The following is a 23,241-nucleotide window of genomic DNA, read 5'->3' as shown; positions in this document are numbered from 1 at the left end:
ACAGGGGTATTTTCAAGAAAATAGTAGGACAGATTTTGCTGAGTGCTTTGAAGATGAAGAATGGCTGCAGAAACTAGCCTACTTAGTGGACACTTTTCATCAAATGAATCAGTTGAACAAGCCTCTGCAAGGCCCTGGAGAAAATGTTTTGACTGCAAGTGACAAGATTCTTGGATTTAAAAGGAAACTGAATTTTGGAAAAATCATGTTGCAAAAGGAAATCTTGAAATGTTCCCACTGCTGCTTAGGATTCAGAGTGAGAAATGATATCAGAAAGTCACAAGTCTTATTGAAAACAGAAACTTATGATGTTTGCCTTATGAGTTTCTTAAATTTATGAAAGGGGGCAAAAGAAATTAATTTCGAGAAAGGTAAGCTAAACTTAACTACCTGCCCTTTTTCAAGAAAGGTTGGCTAAAAATTCATTCTCTACTCAAAAGAGCATTGACAATAATTTTTGGGTTACTATATCTACAACTTCAAAAAGAGAAAATCAGCAGATGCTGAAAATCCGAGCAACACACACAAACTGCTGGAGGAACTCAGCAGGCCAGGCAGTCAATGCTTCTGTCCAAAACCCTTCGGCAAGACTGGAGAAAAAAAACTGAGGTGTAGACTTAACAGGTGGGGGGAGGGGAGAGAGAACCACCAGGCCTCATCACGACAGTGGATGGGTATATTGGAATGGGAATGGGAAGTGGAATTAAAATGAGTGGCCACTGGGAGATCCCGCTTGTTCTGGCAGACGGAGCATAGATGCGCAGCAAAGCGGTCTCCCAATCTACATCATCACCGATGTACAGGAGGCCACACCGGGAACACCAAACACAGTAAATGACCCCAACAGACTCACAGGTGAAAGTGTGACCTCACCTGGAAGGACTGTTTAGGGGCCTGGATGGTAGCGAGGGAGGAGATGTAGCACTTGTTCCGTTTGCAAGGATAAGTGCCAGGAGGGAGATCAGTGGGGAGGGATGAATGGACAAGAGAGTCATGTAGGGAACGATTCCTGCAGAAAGCAGAAAGTGGGGGGGGGGAAGGGAAAGAGGTGCTTGGTGGTGGGATCTTCCTGGTGGAAGACAGAAGTGTATAGGGATTGAACATCCATAGTAAAAATGAGATCATGGTGGCCAGGGGACCTGAAATCCTTGAAAAGGTCAAGAGGGGGTGAGGTGTCAAGGATGTAGGTAGGAAGGGATATAACAGAGTCAAGGTAAGCCAATATGACTTCAGTGGGGCAGGAACAAGCTGAAACAATGGTTCTACCAGGACAAACAGGTTTGTGGATCTCGGGTAGGAGGTAGAAATGGGAGGTGCAGGGTGTGGGAACTATGAGGTTGGGACCAGTGGATGATGAGATTGTACAAGTTCCCAGAATATTCAATATCTACAACATATTGATCACGCTAATGTACTGTAAGCCGTAGATATATTAAGTTTTATGCAGGGATACCCTGAGACCTGGAAATTATTTCAAGGGTTCCTCCAGGGCAAACATCTGGAAAGCAACATCTAAACAGCATCTAAACATCTGGAACGCAGCATCTAAACAGCAATTGTGCTTGGAAGGATTGCTCAGTAAACCTAGAGGAATAAATTTAGTGAAGTTGACTGTAGTTGGAGGTCCCTGGAGAGAAAGGATGTAAAGTATCTACACTTGTGGCTGGACTACAACATACAAGATACATACCCTGCCTTCCCAGTGTCGTTGACAGCAGAAATCCTTAGTGGTGGTCCTCCCAATGTAGTTATGGCAGCCTCAGCAGTTGTTTGAGGAATCTCTTGTTGCAGTGATTAAATGAGTGGTCCCCAACCATCAGGCCGTGGACTGGTACCGGGCCGCAAAGCATGTGCTACCGGGCCGCGAGGAAACAATATGATTTGGCGATATGAAACGATATGAGTCAGCTGCACCTTTCCTCATTCCCTGTCATGCCCACTGTTGAACTTGAATGCACGTGAGGTCATTATGCACACGAGGTCATTACCCACACGTCATCCATGTCAGCGCGGGAAGAAGATCAACTCCTCGAGCTTGCAAGTGATGGTGGGCTGAAACGTATGTTTGACATACATAATATCTCTGCTGGCATTCTGGATCAAAGTCAAGGCTGAATATCTTGAGGTAGCTATGAAAGCAATGAAAATGTTGCTTCCATTTCCAACATCATATCACTGTGAAGAGGAGTTTTCTGCAATGAATGCAACAAAATCTAAATTGCAGAATAGACTGGACATAAGGAACCCCCTTCGAGTATCGCTGTCTCCCATCACCCCTCGAAGGGACCGTCTTGTTGCAGGGAAACAAGCCCAGGGCTCCCACTGATTCAGCGATATTGGTGCATTGCAATGATTTTATATGTTCATACGAGGAAAATATGCGCTGTGTGTTTAATATCCAAACGTTACTTAAAATGTTATGATGCTATTGACTTATAAGTTACTTATAATTGACTTATCATTATATTCATGCAAGGAAAATATGCGCTGTGTGTTTAATATTAAATTCATTAGATAAACCCTTTTAAAAACGAATTTGAGTGTATTAGCCACTTATGAGTGACTTACAGTTGACTTATCACCTATATTCCGGTCATGATTAACACCCCTGCCCCCCCCAACCCCTCCCCCCATCGGACGGTCTGCAAGGATATTGTCAGTATTAAACCGGTCCGCGGTACAAAAAAGGTTGGGGACCCCTGGATTAAGCGATCCTTTTCACGATGGCTCAATATTGTATCTAAGGCATAAATACAATACAATCATGAACAAACCAAATAGCCAGTGCTTTAAGCCTCACCAGTGTGAGGACTGAAAGTACCCCAGACACTGCATTTTCTCCTTGACATCACTCGTAGGCTAAGCAACAGGCCAGATAATGCATCAAATATTCCAAATTGCATGTACTGCTGTTTTCCTCCGTATGCTTTCTGATTATAGTTCTTATCCAAGTCCTCTTGAATAAAAATTATATTTGACCCCTACGTCATTAAACCTTTGGTTGAATAGCAGCCTGCTAGTGCCAGGTGCCTCTGTATGTGAAAGATGCACTTCCGCTCCTGTTTTAGCTGCACAAAGTGTCTGAAGTAGTGCCTGTGGGTGTCAGGTGTAGTGAACCTTACACCTCTCTTCTATCTCAGCAGAGCGCTCCTTATGGAGGAGAAAAAGCCTGACTGGGTTGTGTGATTCTGTGATAAAAGACAGAAAGATGAGCATGTTCATGATGACATTGTACAAGTTCCTAGAAGATTCAATTCAAGTTTGATTGTCATTCAACAGTACAAGAATACTCATAAATACAGCATTACTCCAGGACCAGGGTGCAAAACACTACCAACAGTCACAAATAGCACATACAAGACAGCAAGCACACAAAGGTATCAGTAAGATACAGCCATGCAATAAAATAGCCCACATTCAAGCTACCAAAGCCGCAGAAATCTACAGTCGACCACAATAGAGTTTGTCTTCTGCCGAGTGAACAATGGGGGGACAGCACCAACTCCAGCCCGGAGGCTGAACCACACTGCCCCCGGTGGACGCCTCTCTGCTGGCAGCTGTAAACAGAGCTGTCAACAAACCTGTACTATTAACAGCTAAGAAGAAAGGAGGTGTGTAAAAAGGACATTTAGAAATCCACAAATCTTCATCTCAGCTCCAGCAAGTATGATGGCAGGACAACCCAGTAAACAAATATCTTAAAATCCTTTTGAAATCCAGGGTGTGAGTGGGACAAAGGGAGGGGAGGAATGGAGGAGTATTGAGGAAGGAGTCTTGGCCTGTGTCTGCTGTAAACCTGACTTTATTAGTTACATTAAAAAGAGAACAGTTACAGAAACGCCGACTGTACCTCTTCCTAGAGATGCTGCCTGGCCTGCTGCATTCACCAGCAACTTTTATGTGTGTTACAGTATAGTTTCTAGATTCACTCACCGGTGATTTCATTGGCCACCTACCGCTCAGAGCACAATCCCTGGTATGAATGGTACAGAATAAGATGCCTTTCTCTGCACCTCATCACAAAGATGTAGGTCCTTAAGTATGAGATTTCTACCTTCCCTGGCAAAGCCACCCTCACAAACATTTCAAAACATACCTCAGTAACTTTTCAGTGGGTCACATAATTCACTTCCAGCAGTGTTCTAACCTAGCAGACAAGTGCCCTTAAAGGTCTGGAGCACCTGATTGCCTGGAGGGATACATAATATTGCAACATGTTGTTGGCCAGGCATTAACACAAAACAAAGCTGTGTATGCTCAAACTGAGCTAAGTCGCCTTCACCTGGCACCAGTGCTATACTGGTTCCAGAATGCACCAGCATGAGGTGATGTGGCTAACCACATGATGCAGGTTTAGAGGAGAATGAATTTCTGTGCCTGTCTTATTTGCTTCACTGGTCTGGAAAAGAAAACCTGGTGTGAAAGGTAATCCAGGGCAACTAATTGAAGCTTTATTGTCCCTCTGCTACCAAAGGCACCTGAGGTAGAATTAATCTGGCAGGGCCTTAAAAGGGTCATGGTGTTGCAAATACAATACCCATAGTGAAAATTTATTAGCACACCGTTGAGTTCCCCTCGGAGATAAAAACACTGCATTGGGAAAGTGGGAATACACACTGGAATAATACTGTTCCCAGAATTGGAAGCAATTATTTATTTATGTAGCACTGCCATTCATCATAATTGTTGCTGTAAGCTGAAGCTGATGAAATCTAAAGGCAGATATTTTCACCAAAGGTGATGTAGAAAGCCTTAATGGCACTAGTAAAGCCCACCTACGCAGGCAATATGGGTCACACCCTCTGACAGCAACAGTCATGACATTTTGTCCCGTGATGTTTACTTTTGATATGTCACTTCACAGTGAGGCTCTCTCTTATAATTGGTGTCAGAAATGTCTGTGTTAAATGTTACATGCACATCAATGAGTCAGTAAGTCTCTAGCACAATGGGACAGTCCTTATTCGGAAGCACAGTGGGACAGTGCATTAGAGTTCGCCAACAGCAGAATGCACAGTGGGACAGTGAATTAGAGAGATGCTTGCAGCAGAGCGCACAGGGAGACAGTGAATTAAAATCTGCCTATAGCTGAGTGCACAGAGCGACAGTAATTTTTGTTACCTATCGCAGAGCATACAGTCCTCAAAGAGGACCATAACTTTGTTGTGGTTTGGAGGCTTGTGTGCCTCAATGACCTGGAGAACCATGCTGGTTGGAGTCAGGGCTTTATGTTTTGGCTCTTGGTAGGGTCAGGTCAAAGGGTCGAGGCCAGACTAAGAGTGGTCCACTGACCCTCCAGGTTTGGGGGTTCAGCTCAGGACTATCAATCCTGAGTGGTCCAACAAAACTGTTGCAGAAACAGCAATGAAGAATCCTTCCACATCTGTGTGCGATGGTATTTCTGTGTCCCCAGCCGGGACTTGTATGACACACTGTGAACCAAGAGTAAGCTACTGACATAATGAAGGCAGCCTTGAACACCGCCAGAGAAGGGGGACTTTCATTGCTGCCCTACACACCAGTGGCATATCAGGCAAAAGCAGGGTGTACAGTAAGTCAGCGAATTAAAGAGAGTGCCAGCAGTGGAAGGTGCATTGGAATTCAGCTGCTTACCAGGCCCGTGTAGTCGAAGCCCATCTGCAGACGGACACTTGGCCAATTCTCAAACCCAAAAGTGGAGAAGTAACATTCAGGATGGTATTGGGAACACAAAGACCTTACATTGGAAGCACAAGAAAGCAGTGAAAGGAGTGCATGGCCTCACAAACTATCTGCACATCTGCCCCTTTAACTATGTCCAGCTCCATCTATGGAAGAGTATGCAGTTCTCATTAGTTACTTCAGAACCCACCGTACAGAGTAGAAGCAAAGCATCCTTGATCCCAAAAGATTGTCTAAGAAGCATATTGGGACAATAAATGAGAAAGTTTTACTGCATCGCAGTGCACAGTGAGTTAGTGGACTCAGATTCAAACGTGTTGCAGTCTATTGATAGGATGCAACCTTTTGAGAACTTTACCACTGAGTTACTTGTTGATCAGAAGAACAACATTCATATCAATCTCTAATGTTGTTTGTTCTACATATATTATCACAATAAAATTATCCTTATCTCCATTACAGATAAGGGATAGAGGCAGTAATGAATAGCTATCAAGCAACACACAAAAAATGCTGGAAGAACTCAGCAGGCCAGGCAACATCAATGGAAAAGAGTACAGTTGGCACTTCAGGCCAAGACCCTTTATCAGGACTGGAGAAAATGATGACAAGTTAGAATAAGAAGGCGCTGAAGGGCAGCAGAGATCACAGACAGGGGACAGTGAGAGAGGATTTCACTAAACTCCCTAAGGGAAGATTTAAACTACTTCAGGGTAGGCATCCCTGGAAGAGAGTTGGCTGTGTAGTAGTCCAATCACTCTTTACTCTTTTCCATAGGTGCTGCCTGGCCTGCAGATTTTCTCTTGTTTATGAATAGTATACATCTGGTTAGGAGAATTCCTGGTTTTCTTTGAAGTTTGAATTATTTAGCATGGAAAAAAATTAATAGCATAAATTAGATAAATCTATGCATGATCATGAATGCGTGGTTTTATATATTGTAGAACCATTAGGTTACTTCAAGATTTGAGTTTACAGATGGAACTCAAGGGAGAGTTTGGCTCATTTTCAGCACAATAATGTGGTTAAATATTCCTTTGTTAATGACTTTTAACCTGCAGCCAAAGTAATGAATAAGGTGAAAGGATTTTTATAAACTGTGGTCTATAATGGACCATATATTGCTCCTCCCTGCTGCCTGTGTTATTAATCAAAACACTGCAGCTACTTCAAAAAAGACTATATTTTAATTTAATTTTAATATTTTAACTATATTTTATCAATATCAGCAGCTCAAATAATTGTGCTAAGTATATCTTTACGGATATGCTGAATATTTCTTTCTTCGTGGTTGCTGCACATACATTCGATATTGAGTTGGATGCTGAAGGGGAAAGAGAAGGTGGCAAATTGTACGGCAAGTAGGTCTGTGAAAGGTCTCAACTTTACCCAGATGGCACGTGAATTATCCTACGTGCCATGAACTGGTTTTCTTCAAGCACAGTGTCTAAGTCGAATGCATCTGTACAGGGAGGCAATAATAAATGTGTACTATCAGCTTGAGGAGGATTTGCAAACACATTGATCCATTAGCTCAGCATGACTCTAGCTGTAAGAATGCCCATGGTTCTTAATGTTTACACAGTATAGTTGTACCACACAGCAGTTGATGATCTACCCACTGACAGTTAAATTAACACTCACTATAACATAAATTCTCAGGTGTCTGGTTCAGTCATGCTACTGGATGTGTCCAGCAATGACTGGTAGCTGAGAATCCTCTATTATTATAGCTTCCCCTCCACATTCTGACCTGAAGTTTAGGCACTGCTCCACAATCCCCAGGCTTAGCCACACAGGCAAGAGACTAACTGTTAAAGAAAGCAACATCAGAAAATGCCAATTTCCCAGAGATTTTGCAGTGCTTTTGGGCACTGTTCTTGGGAACATTGTTAGCCATTGCAATGTGATCAATACTACCTATATAGAAACTTATATTTCAGCAGAATACTACACGGAGACAAACACCTAAATAAGAATCCTATCCAAGCAAATACTTGCCATGCACCCCTCGTATATCTGGGCTGCACACAGCATTGTGAATCAAACTGAGCTTCATTAGTGGTAGGAGGCTACATGCTTGAGTCATAGAGGTGGACTTTCTCAATGAAAAGGATGAAGAATAATATCATAGCCAAAAAGAGGAACAGATGTATTAAAAGACATGGCAAAAAAAAAAGGGAATAGTTTCACTGTACGAAGAACAAGGTAACATTATGTTACTCTGAATGACGAAACAACATTCATTGTCTACAGAAGGATTCGGGATCATAGAGTCATAGAAAAGTACAGCACAGAAAGAGGCCCTTCGGCCCATCTAGTCTATGCTGAACCATTTAAACTTGAAATCAAGCTCGCATGCATCACTTGTGCTGGCAGCTCTTTCCACACTCTTACCACCCTCTGAGTGAAGAATTTTACCCTCATGTTCCCCTTAAACTTTTCACTTTCCACCCTTAATCCATGACCTCTAGTTGTAGCCCCATTGAATCTCAGTGGAATAAACCTGCTTGCATTTACCCTGTCTATATCCCTCATAATTTTGTATACCTCTGTCAAATCTCCCTTCAATCTTCTACGTTCTAGGGAATAAAGTTCTAACCAATTCAATCTTTCCTTATAACTCAGGTCCTCCAGTCCTGGCAACATCCTTGTAAGTTCTCTGTGCACTCTTTCAAAATATCTTACATCTTTCCTACATCTTTCCCGTAGGTAGGTGACCAAAACTGTGCACACAATACTCCAAATTAGGCCTCACCAACATCTAACTTAACATCCCTCCTCCTATATTTAATACCTTGATTTATGAAGACCATTGTGCCAAAAGCTTTCTTTATGAACTTATCTACCTGTGATGCCACTGTCAATGAATTATGGACCTGTATTTCTTGCAGAAAGACATATTACACACTTCTATTAAGATGCTTCAGAGTAATGTAGGACCCACAAGATATACCTGCAGAAACACAATATAGAATTGACTGCAGATGCAAATCTCTAATAAAAAAAAACAAATTCTGATTATAGTCAGCAGGTCAGCCAACAACAATAGAAAGAGAAACAGTCAACCTTTCAGAACATTACACTTCCACAGTTGCTGCCTGACTAGTTTATTATCCAAATATCAAACTTTCAGTTGCTCATACATTATTCTCCCATTCTTAACTCTATGTCAACAAATATAAAAGTTCTCATGTTTGATAATCTCAATAGAATAATGATTGACTTAAATGTAACTAAGTGATTTTTATCAAAAAATGCCAATGCCACAAGGAACTTCCCAGCCTAAATCAAAAAGACTCAAAAATTCATAGGAAAAAAAGGCATTAACTGTGCACATCAGAGAGCTGTCAAGCAGAGGCAAAACTCATTTCATGACAAAGTATTAAGATAATACTTCTCTGGATAGGAAGAGCTCCTCATAAGTATATCATACAGAACTTCCCCTTGTTTCATTCCTGTGAACTGAGCATCAGAAGATGCCTGGGGCCCCAAGACAGTCATGAAATCGATCCTGCCAATTTCACAAATGCTTGTTCATGTGCAAGGACTGTATAAAGTTGGGCGTTTGTAACATGCAGGGGACCTGGCATTTAATTGAAAGAAAAATGTTAAGATTCAGTTTTTAAGCAAATTGGATCTAATCACATGAAGGCTATGATGCATATCAGTACTCGTTGCCTCAAGATGCCTTCACCATGTGACAAAGCACAACATTATAATGAGCAAAATAGGCCAGACAGAAGTTCAATTTCAATGAAAATCAAACAAAATGCAGACGCTGGAAATCTGAATTAAGTTAGAAAATGCTGGAAAAACTCAGCAGGTTTAGGCAGCAAAGATGTTTTGTTCTGCATAACTTCATCAGTTTTAAATCTGAAATGATAGCTACGTGACTCCCTTAAAATACTGGAGGAACATGGCAGGTCAGGCAGCATCTATGGAAAGGAATAAAAGTCAACGTTTCAGACTGAGATCTTTCATCGGGGCTGAAAAGAAAGGGGGAAGAAGCCAGAATAATAAGGATGGGGAGGGGAAGGAGTACAAGCTAAAAAATGATTGGTGAAGCTGTGTGAAGAAGGAAGCTGGGTGGGGAAGAGGGTGAAACAAGAAGCTGGGAAATGGTGGTTGGAAAACGTGAAGAAGAAGGAATCTAATAAGAGAGGAGAGTAGGCCATGGGAGAAAGGGAAGGAGGAGGGACACCAGGAGCAAGTGATAGGTAGGGAAGGAGAAAGTGTAGAAATACAGGAAAGGGATGCTCAATGTGCAATGGTTACCAAACTTGTACATAGTGTAGATACAGCAGGCTGCATTCCCAGCCTGATGTTTCTATCAAATCCAAGTGAACTCTATTAACAAGCTACCAGTTGCATTTGAAACCTTTCAACAGCAGAGAAACACCTTGGCCTGCATCACTCAACATCTGTTAGCACTTCCTTGACTACCATCCAAACATCAAGGGAAGTGTTCTGTGTTGTTTTGTTACACTGAGCACTGTGAGCAGAAGGGCAATGGTTGCACACAATATTTCATATAACACCCTTGAGAGGATGGTGGCTGGCCTTGGATCAATATTAGACAGACTGTTTTTGGTGAACATCTGCAGACATATCTACAACCATTCTGCACTGAAGTCAGCATCAATTTAAAAGCATCAATTAGTATTAACAGTAAGGTTTCTACTCAAAAACAACATCTAATAATTAAAAACCAAGCCAATATCTTACTTTTGAAATTTGTTTCTCATGGAAATGATATTTTGTGATGCTAAATGACTACACTAGGAAAACAATTCTGACAATGAATTTCCATCAAGTTAAATCCTGAGGAAGTTACAAGGAGGTCTGATACATTTTCAACTGAGCTAATGACAACTGATGTGATTCAATCATTACCTCAGTTTATGCTCTAAACTTTTTTGACACAGGATCCGAATCAGTAGCATACCTGAGTTAACATTCTATTCAGCATTCATGCCTCAGTTGTTATTAAGGATTTTTTGTTCTGCAACGGTATTACAAAAGGTTTTTCTTTATTTTCTCTGTACAATGTAACACTTCATTTGCTTAATCAACAGTAACATGTAATAATATACCCTCAATGTCTTAATTCTTCTGTCCTGGTGCATTTAGGCAAAACTTAAATAATATCCAAATCTTGTTAGCTATAGTTAATAACTAAGCAGAAACAACTTAAAATTCTTCTGCTTCAGGTTGGTTCTTACTTTCTGAATCATGATGTGACTCCAACACAGAGTTATGAGATAAAACTCACTGCAATAAGTTAGAGTAAATTTATTTTGGAAAAATGATAAAAAAGATTAAATGTACCTTTTTGGTTAGCAAACTGGCACAGTTAGTAGAGTTAGTGTAACTCTGGCCTTCTGTGCATTCTGTGCGGAGTTTGCAAACTCTCCTTGAAACTGTGTGGACTTTTTCCCAATTCTCAAAAAGGGTGGGTCAGTAGATAAATTGGACACTATAGAATAACCTAAATGTGCAAGTGAGTGGTAGAATCTGTGGAGAGTTGATGGGAATGTTGGGAAAATAAAATAGTATTAATATAAAATTAGTGTAATACGGGTTTTAATGATCAGTATAGATTCATGGGCCAAAAAGCCTCCTTCATACACTCCATGAGTATATCACTGACTTTTCCCTAACCCTGCACCATCATACGTGCTTGTGGCTCCTCTGTCTCTAGATCACTTCTATCCCCTTTTGTTCTAGCGTTGAAGGCTGATATTTTAGTTATTGCCTTTCTGTAGCAACATACAAGATGATGGAGGAACTCAGTCAGTGGACAAGAGCTAACAAGCAATAGGTGGATGCAGGCGAGGAGGTGTGGCTGGCAATTCTAACTGACCATCACTATCTCTTCATCCCATCCATCTGATCATTCTGCAGCATTAAACATTTGAAAGGACAATAAAAAATAAATTGCAAGTTTATTATAGTTTTAAACAACCAGGTCTTCTGAGGATCTTTCCTTCTGTTTAATCTTTTTTTCCACATAGTATGCATGACTAATACATTAAATACTGTACACAGTAATTTGTTCTCATATTAATTGCAAGTTAATTCAGCCCTAGTTCTAGTTAATAGAAATGCTTCAGTGCATTTAAGAATGAATTCTTGAGCAATTACTTATTCAGTGACTTGAAATATCATCATGTCACCAATTATGTCTGTGCTTTTTTTATTTCATGCAACGATATTTCAGAAGTCCTCCATATTCATTGCAAATGTGAACTAAAATCAGCAGTATTTACAGTGAGCTTTTATGTTACAGACTATTCCTGGATGGTGTGAGCTGATATTAAAATCCCCAAGTATTGCAATAACTTTGTGTCTTTCAGGAAAAGTAAGCAATTCACTTACAAAACAAGAAATAGCATTTTCATTGTCTCAGCATCTCCATTAAATCATTTAAAGCTGAGATTCAGTTCTCATCTGCCCACTAAACCAACTCTTACTTTAGTGTACCCCTAAGTGGGCATCCTCAGTTAAGCTAGTACTGAACTCATCAGTGAGGCCCAGTGTGTATCAATGTCCGATCAATTGTTAATGACAGGTTCTGCCTACAGAACTGCATTGGCAACCAATTATGGCACATATCTAAATTTACCGGCCATGAAAGAATTTAAATATGTTTGAATATAATTAGTAAATCAGTTTTTCATTACCACATGTACAGAAGACCAGTGATAAAAACTTGTCTTACAGGTCAATTCATTACAACAGTGCGTTGAGGAAGTAAAAGGTAAAACAATAACAGAACACAGAATAAGATATTACATTTTCGGAGAAAATGTGGTTCAGGCAGACAAAATGGTACAAGGTCATAACGAGGTAGATTGTGAGGTTAAGGGGCCACTTTATCATATTAGGGAACACGTTAATAGTCTTTTAACAGCGGGATACATGCTTTTAGGATTTTGTATTTTCTGCTTAATGGGTGTGTTGGGGGAGGGAGAAGAGTGAATGTCTAGGATGGGCAGGGTCTTTGATTATGTCACCTGCTTTACCGGGGCAGCAAGAACTGTAGACTGAAAACATCAAGGGGAGGCTGGTTTCTGTGATGAGCTGAACTGGGTCTACAGCTCTGCAGTTTCTTGCGGTTACTTGCAGAAATGTTGTCATACCAAGTCATGATTCATCTGGGTGGGATGCTTTCTATGGTTCATCAATAAAAACTGGTGAAGATCGTAGGGGACATGCCAAATTTCTTTAGCCTGCCAAGGAAGCAAAGGCACTGGTGGGCTTTCTTGGCCATGGGATCCATGTGGCTGGACCGAGACAAGCTGATAGTCATATTCACTTCTAAGAGCATGAAACTCTCAACCTCAGCACTGTTGACCACAGGAGCATGTGTACCATAGTACTCCTTAAAGTCAATGACTAGTTCTTTTGTTTCACTGACACTGAGGGAAAGATTATTGTCATGATAGCATGTCAGTAGGCCCTCTATCTCTTCCTGTACTCCACTTCATTACTGTATTTGAGCTACAACCCATTACATTGGTCTCATTTGGAAATTTGTCGATGGGGTTACATCAGAAACTGGCCATGCAGTCATGATCTGCAGAGAGTAGAGAAGGGGGTTGAGGATGCAGCTTGTGAAGTTAGGGTCATAGAGCATTAGAGCACAAAAAGAGCCATTTCAGCTCATCTAGTACATGGCAGATGGTTATTCTGCCTTGTCTCATCAACCTGCACATAGACCCTAGCTCTCTGTTCCCTTCCCTTCTATGTACTTTTCCAAAACAACATTGAGGTTAATTGGAGATGCCGTTACCTTTCCCACTGATTGAGATCTATTGGTCACGAAGTCAAGTTCCAAAGACAGGTGTTGAGCCTCAGGTTGAGGGGTTTAGCGATGAGTTTGCTTGGAATTATAGTACTGATGGCAGAGCTGTAATCATTAAGTAACAGTCTAACATACTGTAAGTGTCTCTACTGTCCAGAAGCTCCAGAGATGAGTATGTGCCTGGGAGATAGTGTCTACCATAGACTCATGCTGGCAGTAGGTGAATTGCAGTGGGTCAAGATTGTCTGGGAGGCTGGAATTAATGCAAACCATGAGCAGCATCTTAAAACACTGTATGATGGTAGATGTCACTGGCATTGAGGCATGTTACCTTGCTTTCCTTAGGTACTGGGATGATGGAGGTAAGTAGGAACCTCATATTGAAGCAAAGAGAGGTAAAAAAAAAGTCTGCAAATACACCAGCAGCTGATTTGTGCAGAATCTAAGGAAAATGCCAAGGATATCATGTGAGTCGACTGCTTTCCCCAGACTTACTTTCCAGAAGACTGATCTTTTGTTCATAACGGTGACTGTGAAGGCTGTTGGGGCAGAGATGACAGTGCAATCACCTTCTGTTTAAATGTGCATAGAATGCATGAAGCTCATCGAGAAGGGATGCAGTGCTGTCAGCAATACTGACGATCTTGTAACCTGTATTAGCATGTAAGCCCTGTCACAACTGTTAGCTTGTCTGGGATTCTATTTTGGGGTGATGTTGTCTATTGACATCCCAGACAGATTTATGGAAGTTGTGTCTTGTTTTCTTGTAACAGTCAAGATCACACTGCAGTCCTAAATTTCACTCAGGAATGGATCTCCCAGTTCATCCATGGCTTCTAGTTTGGGATCTCTCTGACTGTCCTCTTTGGTACACAGTCCTCAAAACACTTGTTGATAAAAACCTTGATGGAAGTGACATACTCATCTAGGCTGGCTGTTCAGTCTTTGAACATGGACCAGTGTATTCACTCAAAGTAGTTGTATAGAAGCTCAATTCCTCAGACCAACGCTGAATGACTTTCTGTACCAGATCCTCCTGTTACAGCTTCTGTTAGCATGCTGGGAGAAAGAGTACAGCTTGGTGGTCTGATTTACCAAAGTGTCGGTGACGCATGGCTCAGTAGACATTTTTGATGATTGTTTAGCTATGGTCAAGGGTGTCTGGACCCCTGGTGGAACAGAAGATATGCTGGTAGGGTGAAACATTCATAATTATTTACAAATTCAAAAATAAAAAATAGACTTTGTTAATTCTTAAAATTGTTTAAAATATATTAAAAAATAGAACACTTAAAATCAATTCAATACGTTCAAATTTTTGAGAAAGAAAGAAAATGGTCTTTTATTTACTCTTCACCTTTGCAGCCAATCTTAACCATGCATTCCAATAGGTCCTCTGTGCCTGAGCTAAATCTGACTTGGGATTGGTTCAGTAGATAGGTCTGTAGTAGAAATACTGAAAAATCAGAAATTACTGCTGGACTGAATGGAGAGTCTCAGCGAAGCAAAATCAGAAAGTCACTTCACATCTATAAACTTCTGCATTAATACAGACATAAATGCCGAAAATGTTGAACAGTATTGGCAGTATTTCTGTGAAAGTTTCAAAACTTTTTTTTAATCTTAAGTGTACTGCAGCCAAATAATTTATTTTAAAATGTTATTTTTTATTATATAATGTAAGAAAATGAAACAATCAAGTTGATCATAGCATAATTCATTAACTGCAAAGAGATTAATGAACAACTAATGTAACACACATAAAAGTTGCTGGTGAACGCAGCAGGCCAGGCAGCATCTCTAGGAAGAGGTGCAGTCGACCTTTCAGGCCAAGACCCTTTGTCAGGACTCATGTACTTGTACTTGTAATGTACTTCCCTAATTTTAGTTTGAAGATAGATATTGTTCAGATCACTTGTGTGGAAAGTGTCCTATTCCTTAGACAAATTCATGAGAAGGAAGTCATGGCCATTATTCTCATCAATTGGACACCATCTCTTACAAAGCTGCAAACAAGTTTCATCACTGGAGTGGGCATTGAAGAAAACTAACCTTAAGATCAACTTTGAGAATGTAATCACCAAGCCATGGCTGAAATATTTCTGATCTTCATTCATTATCCTAAAATACTTCTGAACACTATTGATTGTCTCCTATCCCATTTATTTTAGTAGTTTCTGATTCTGTACACCCCTAGTTGAATTAATTTGATCTCTATTCCATTAAGTGATTAGTCTTACTGCGATGGAACTCCAACAAAAGTTGTGCCTCAGGGCCATTTGCTTTTCAACCTAACCATTTTTCATAAAGGATCTCTTGTGCACCTTGAAAGGAAAATAGCTTTGTATTGGGAAGAAGCAAGCCATTTTAACATCGTTGAGTTTAATGGCAATTTGCTGACAAGCAGACATGATTGGTAATGCCGAACATTTAAGACAACAGTGGAGGTGGATCTCCTACAGCACTGCAAAAAATACAGAGCTGAGGACTAGTGAAGTGCAATGGAGTCGAGAATTCTCTAAACAATCTGTTGTAGGCTTGCCTTCTAAATAACAAAGTAAATCAAAAATGATCAATGAAAACTGATATATCAATAATCATAAAATAATAACAACTGCCTTTGCTGTGTAAATTTGAAATGTTTATATTGCGGCAGAATTTTGTGATACTCTGTTAATCATTCATTTCTTTGTTGTGATTGATGTCCTTGTTTTTAATTATAAATACACTCACTTCTGTCTTTTACTTATTATGACAAATGGTTTGAAGTATCCACATTGTTTAAATATTAATGATTTCTCCACCACACTATATTCACTAGCTAGCAGTTGGGATGAATAACTAATATATTTTGTTGGTCTGGTCCCTAGTTGATTTGTGGCTGTGATGCTGGTGAATAAATTTACAGAAATTGGTTTTCTAAATCTCACGAGTTTGTGGAAAGATTAATGTGTTGTTATATTGCTTAAGTGTATTAAAAAGGAAAGAACAGCTGCTTTTAAGGTAGGGTCATTTTAATTCAGACTCAAAGCAAGTAAGTAGTATTCATAAGTCAGCTGCCTGTATCCCCACTAATTTATCCAAGCAAGTGACTTACAATCTGAACTATCTACAGAATTTTAAATGGAATAATCTATATAAACACCAAATTCACACAAAGCATTCTTGTAGATTCCATTTTCCATCACAAGATTCCCTATAGAGAAAATAAAAATGTTTATGTCACCTACATTTGCAATGATTTGCATATATCACGACTGTAGTACAATCACCGACAAAATGGTAAAAATGCAAATGTTTGCTATATTCAGTTATGACATTTTTGTACCTTTCAAGACAGTTATTATATAAAGATACAATTATTAAACAATTAAAATGTTTATCGATGTATAATTTGCCAGCATTTATTTTTGCTTTACCCCTTCTTTCTTTGCTTTGTAGGTAACCATCACCATAATTACAATCACCTGGGGTTGATCAGTCCCACTCAAACTCCCACTAATGGTGAGTACAAAGTTGATATACTGCTGAAGGATAGGATCCAGCTTAGTAAGGGTTTTCCTCATACCTTGTTCTTTATGATAGCAGGGGAAAACGTTTTTGTGTAAATATCCGGGATGGAGTGGGCCCATGGACTAACTTTGAACTCATTTAATTTTAAAATTCAAACAGCAGTTAGGAATTGATAAGATGCCAATATTTGCTCAGTCCTCTTTTTCAACTTTCTTTACCTAACTTCAGCATTTCTTCATGCTAGAATTCAGGTAAATATGGAGAATAGTATGCATCAATATGGACACTTGTCCCCATTGTGACCCCAATTTGTTCTAAAGCAACAGTATTTTAAAGTGGATATACGATTGCATTCTAAGACTAAGAGAGTAATCCACCAGTCCTCCAGGTTCAGAGATTCAGCTCAGGGCCAACAGCCCTGATTGGTAAAATAAAATTGTAATGGAACAGCAATAAAGGATCCAAATGGGACCTTCACTGCTGCCCTAAATGCCAGCAGCATAATGGCAAAATAAAGAAAGATACTATTGCATTGTAGGAAAACTGAACAGAAGTTTTGCACACAGCAAGTTCTAAAAACAATGGCATTAATACAAAGATAATTGATAGTCAATTTAATGTAGAAGCTTGGTATTGCCTAGTTAAACTTACCGGGAAGTTTAATGAATATCTACATGCCGGAAATGTTTCTGTACTGCAGTCTTAACAGCTTCTTGCACTAATGAATCTGTGTTCTTACCAAGCTATACATTTTTGGTATAATAATAGAAACATAGACATAGAAACATAGAAAATAGGTGCAGGAGTAGGCCATTTGGCCCTTCGAGCCTGCACCGGCATTTATTATGATCATGGCTGATCATCCAACTCAGAACCCTGCACCAGCCTTCCCTCCATACCCCCTGATCCCCGTAGCCACAAGGGCCATATCTAACTCCCTCTTAAATATAGCCAATGAACTGGCCTCAACTGTTTCCTCTGGCAGAGAATTCCACAGATTCACCACTCTCTGTGTGAAGAAGTTTTTCCTAATCTCGGTCTTAAAAGGCTTCCCCTTTATCCTCAAACTGTGACCCCTCGTTCTGGACTTCCCCAACATCGGGAACAATCTTCCTGCATCTAGCCTGTCCAATCCCTTTAGGATTTTATACGTTTCAATCAGATCCCCCCTCAATCTTCTAAATTCCAATGAGTACAAGCCCAGTTCATCCAGTCTCTCTTCATATGAAAGTCCTGCCATCCCAGGAATCAATCTGGTGAACCTTCTTTGTACTCCCTCTATGGCAAGGATGACTTTCCTCAGATTAGGGGACCAAAACTGCACACAATACTCCACGTGTGGTCTCACCAAGGCCTTGTACAAATGCAGTAGTACCTCCCTGCTCCTGTACTCGAATCCTCTCGCTATAAATGCCAGCATACCATTCGCCTTTTTCACCGCCTGCTGTACCTGCATGCCCACTTTCAATGACTGGTGTACAATGACACCCAGGTCTCGTTGCACCTCCCCTTTTCCTAATCGGCCACCATTCAGATAATAATCTGTTTTCCTGTTTTTGCCACCAAAGTGGGTAACTTCACATTTATCCACATTAAATTGCATCTGCCATGAATTTGCCCACTCACCCAACCTATCCAAGTCACCCTGCATCCTCTTAGCATCCTCCTCACAGCTAACACTGCCGCCCAGCTTCGTGTCATCCGCAAACTTGGAGATGCTGCATTTAATTCCCTCATCCAAGTCATTAATATATATTGTAAACAACTGGGGTCCCAGCTCTGAGCCTTGCGGTACCCCACTAGTCACTGCCTGCCATTCTGAAAAGGTCCCGTTTATTCCCACTCTTTGCTTCCTGTCTGCTAACCAATTCTCTATCCACATCAATACCTTACCCCCAATACCGTGTGCTTTAAGTTTGCACACTAATCTCCTGTGTGGGACCTTGTCAAAAGCCTTTTGAAAATCCAAATATACCACATCCACTGGTTCTCCCCCATCCACTCTACTAGTTATATCCTCAAAAAATTCTATGAGATTCGTCAGACATGATTTTCCTTTCAAAAATCCATGCTGACTTTGTCCGATGATTTCACCGCTTTCCAAATGTGCTGTTATCACATCTTTGATAACTGACTCCAGCAGCTTCCCCACCACCGACGTTAGGCTAACCGGTCTATAGTTCCCCGTTTTCTCTCTCCCTCCTTTTTTAAAAAGTGGGGTTACATTAGCCACCCTCCAATCCTCAGGAACTAGTCCAGCATCTAACGAGTTTTGAAAAATTATCACTAATGCATCCACTATTTCTTGGGCTACTTCCTTAAGCACTCTGGGATGCAGACCATCTGGCCCTGGGGATTTATCTGCCTTTAATCCCTTCAATTTACCCAGCACCACTTCCCTACTAACATGTATTTTGCTCAGTTCCTCCATCTCACTGGACCCTCTGTCCCCTACTATTTCTGGAAGATTATTTATGTCCTCCTTAGTGAAGACAGAACCGAAGTAATTATTCAATTGGTCTGCCATGTCCTTGCTCCCCATAATCAATTCACCTGTTTCTGTCTGTAGGGGACCGACATTTATCTTTACCAGTCTTTTCCTTTTTACATATCTGTAAAAGCTTTTACAGTCAGTTTTTATGTTCCCTGCCAGTTTTCTCTCATAATCTTTTTCCCCTTCCTAATTAAGCCCTTTGCCCTCCTCTGCCGAACTCTGAATTTCTCCTAGTCCTCAGGTGAGCCACTTTTTCTGGCTAATTTGTATGCTTCTTCTTTGGAATTGGTACTATCCCTAATTTCTCTTGTCAGCCACGGGTGCACTACCTTCCTTGATTTATTCTTTTGCCAAACTGGGATGAACAATTGTTGTAGTTCATCCATGCAATCCTTAAACGCTTGCCATTGCATATCCACCGTCAATCCTTTAAGTGTCATTTGCCAGTCTATCTTAGCTAATTCACGTCTCATACCTTCAAAGTTACCCCTCTTTAAGTTCAGAGCCTTTGTTTCTGCATTAACTATGTCACTCTCCATCTTAATGAAGAATTCCACCATATTATGGTCACTGTTACCCAAGGGGCCTCTCACGACAAGATTGCTAATTAACCCTTCCTCATTGCTCAAAACCCAGTCCAGAATAGCCTGCTCTCTAGTTGGTTCCTCGACATGTTGGTTCAAAATCCATCCTGCATACATTCCAAGAAATCCTCTTCCTCAGCACCTTTACCAATTTGGTTCACCCAATCTACATGTAGATTGAAGTCACCCATTATAACTGCTGTTCCTTTATTGCACAAATTTCTAATTTCCTGTTTAATACCATCTCCGACCTCACTACTACTGTTAGGTGGCCTGTACACAACTCCCACCAGTGTTTTCTGCCCCTTAGTGTTATGCAGCTCTACCCATATCGATTCCACATCTTCTCGGCTTATGTCCTTCCTTTCTATTGCGTTAATCTCATCTTTAACCAGCAACGCCACCCCACCTCCTTTTCTTTCATGTCTATCCCTCCTGAATATTGAATATCCCTGAACGTTGAGCTCCCATCCTTGGTCACCCTGGAGCCATGTCTCTGTGATCCCAACTATATCATAATCATTAATAACAATCTGCACTTTCAATTCATCCACCTTGTTACAAATGCTCCTTGCATTGACACGCAAAGCCTTCAGGCGCTCTTTTACAGCTCTCTTAGCCCTTATACAATTATGTTGAAAAGTGGCCCTTTTTGATGCTTGCCCTGGATTTGTCGGCCTGCCACTTTTACTTTTCTCCTTACTACTTTTTGCTTCTACCCTCACTTTACACCCCTCTGTCTCTCTGCACTGGTTCCCATCCCCCTGTTGTGAACTAACCTCCTCTCGCCTAGCCTCTTTAATTTGATTCCCACCCCCCAACTATTCTAGTTTAAAGTCACCTCAGTGGCCCTCGCTAATCTCCCTGCCAGGATATTGGCCCCCCTAGGATTCAAGTGTAACCCGTCCTTTTTGTACAGGTCACGCCCACGCCAAAAGAGGTCCCAATGATCCAAAAACTTGAATCCCTGCCTCCTGCTCCAATCCCTCAGCCACGCATTTATCCTCCACCTCATCGCATTCCTGCTCTCACTGTCGCCTGGCACAGGCAGTAATCCCGAGATTACTACCTTTGTGGTCCTTTTTCTCAACTCCCTTCCTAGCTCCCTATATTCTCCTTTCAGGACCTCTAATAATAATAATAAGTTCTTAAAATATTTATAAACTACACCTAATACTTTGGGGAAATTCCTACAACACCTGATGAAGCCTATTATAATCACCCTATGTATTAACAATCAAAAAAGAACAGTCACCATTCTCAAAATAAACAAAGCCATTTTCCAGAGCAACTCTCTAAGCCACTACAGTTCTTTCTAGCTTTGAACTCACACTCTAATTTACTGAATTTCGATAAAGATTGGATATTAAATCAGAGACAACCAAATGCATTATACCTCAACACACCTCTATACATGGACAATTTGAAATGATATGCTCTTTCATCAGTGAACCTAAGACAATTAATTCAAGTAGAAGAACTATTTTCTGAAGCTACAATAATGAACTTTGGACCCAATAAGTGCAGAAAATTAAACATAAAGAAAGGCACAATAGAGCTAGTAGAATACAAAGCATAGCAGCAGGATGCAGTACAACTCATTGATGAATATGAAACATCGAAGTACAGTATCTGGATACCAAAAAACAAAGAAAATAGATCATAGTATAATAAAGGTAAAACTTTTGAAAGAATTTTCAAGGCTTAACAAAATCTGCCAAACAGAACTCAATAGTAAAAATTACACAAGGTTAAAATTACCAGGAAGCGTTCCTTGTGGCAATACAGGACCAGGTGGTTAACACAAAAAAATGATCAAAAATACATGATGAAAGACCAAAAAGACTCAAGATGATAAATGCTGAAAATGCGAAGAGAATCCAGAAGCAATATCCAACGGCAGTTTAATTCAATCTGATTTCTTACACAGGCACAATCAAGTGGCAAACATCATTCATGAAAATCTTCTTTTAAAATACAAACTTATACTTTAAATATAAGCCTGATCCAGTTTTAGAGGCAGGGTCCTATAAATTATATTACGACTGGTACATTGTTACAGTTAGGGCAATCCATGATAACCATTCAGATATAATATTACAGGAACAACTTACTTAAGCAAGAACAACTTAATAGATATAAGTATTCCAAACACACACAACATACAGAAATCAATAAGTGAAAAACAGCAGAAATATGATGAAATAGAAGAGGAAATTGTAAGACTATGGAACACATACAAGGTATACAAGGTTCTAACAGTATTAACAGAGATTGATAGGTATCTGAGTAGCCAGGGCATCAAAGGTTATGGTGAGAAGGCAGGGGAGTGGGACTAAATGGGAGAATGGATCAGCTCATGATAAAATGGCAGAGCAGACTCGATGGGCCGAATGGCCGACTTCTGCTCCTTTGTCTTATGGTCTTATTATCTACAACAGGTATTATTTCAAAGTCACTATGCAATAGCATTAAACAATTAGGCCTACACCACAATATTTATATAAACCTTCAGAGAGCCGCAATGCTGAACACCACTAGAATAGTCCAAAAGATCCTATCAATTGGCAATGTGTATGCTTGGCTGTGCTCGTAACTCAGGTTTTACCAGCTTGAGCTGAGAAATAAATAAAAAAATATAATAATAATAATAATAACTTCATAGAGCACTTTTCATACAGATGATGTAGTTCAAAGTGCTTTACAATGGGATAAAGGTATAAACATGAAGACAAAAGGATGTCTGTTAAAAGTAAGTTTAAATAAATAGATTTTGTGCCGGTGTTTAAAAGTGTCAGCTGAGTCTGCATTCCTCATAGTTTTAGGCATTGAATTCTACAGTTTGTGAGTGTAAGTTCATAAAAGCTGACCTGCAATTATCTTTTGAGGGAGATGGTTTAAATTTAAGAGACAGGCGGAAGAAGACCTGAGAGGTTGAGCAGGATCATAAAATGGAAACAATTCTGTAAGGTACTCCGGTCCTAGACTATTAAGAGCTTTAAAACAAGTAAGAGAATTTCAAAATCAATTCTAAAAGATACAGGAAGCCAATGCAGAGTAGCTGGTATGAGAGTGATGTGTTCTTTCATCCTGGTTTTAGTTATAAGTTTAGCAGCGGTATTCTAAATGAATTGAAGTTGTCGATAGTAAAAAGTGCATTACGTGTAACCTCGTCTATT

General features: G+C 40.2%; 1 protein-coding gene across 1 annotated transcript in view; it reads left to right on the top strand.

Moving 5' to 3' along the window:
* LOC140187141 (protein shisa-6-like) overlaps window positions 1–23,241 on the top strand; it is a 559,403-nt gene that overhangs the window by 475,773 nt on the left and 60,389 nt on the right. The window contains exon 6 of the mRNA XM_072242125.1: window positions 16,913–16,975. Within this exon, the coding sequence (XP_072098226.1) occupies window positions 16,913–16,975 (63 nt within the window). The remainder of the gene's footprint in view (window positions 1–16,912; window positions 16,976–23,241) is intronic.

This window comes from Mobula birostris, chromosome 24 (assembly GCF_030028105.1).
Source record: "Mobula birostris isolate sMobBir1 chromosome 24, sMobBir1.hap1, whole genome shotgun sequence".
NCBI lineage: Eukaryota > Metazoa > Chordata > Chondrichthyes > Myliobatiformes > Myliobatidae > Mobula > Mobula birostris.
Note: the sequence above shows the minus strand (reverse complement) of the source record. Positions and strands in the feature narration are given on the sequence as shown.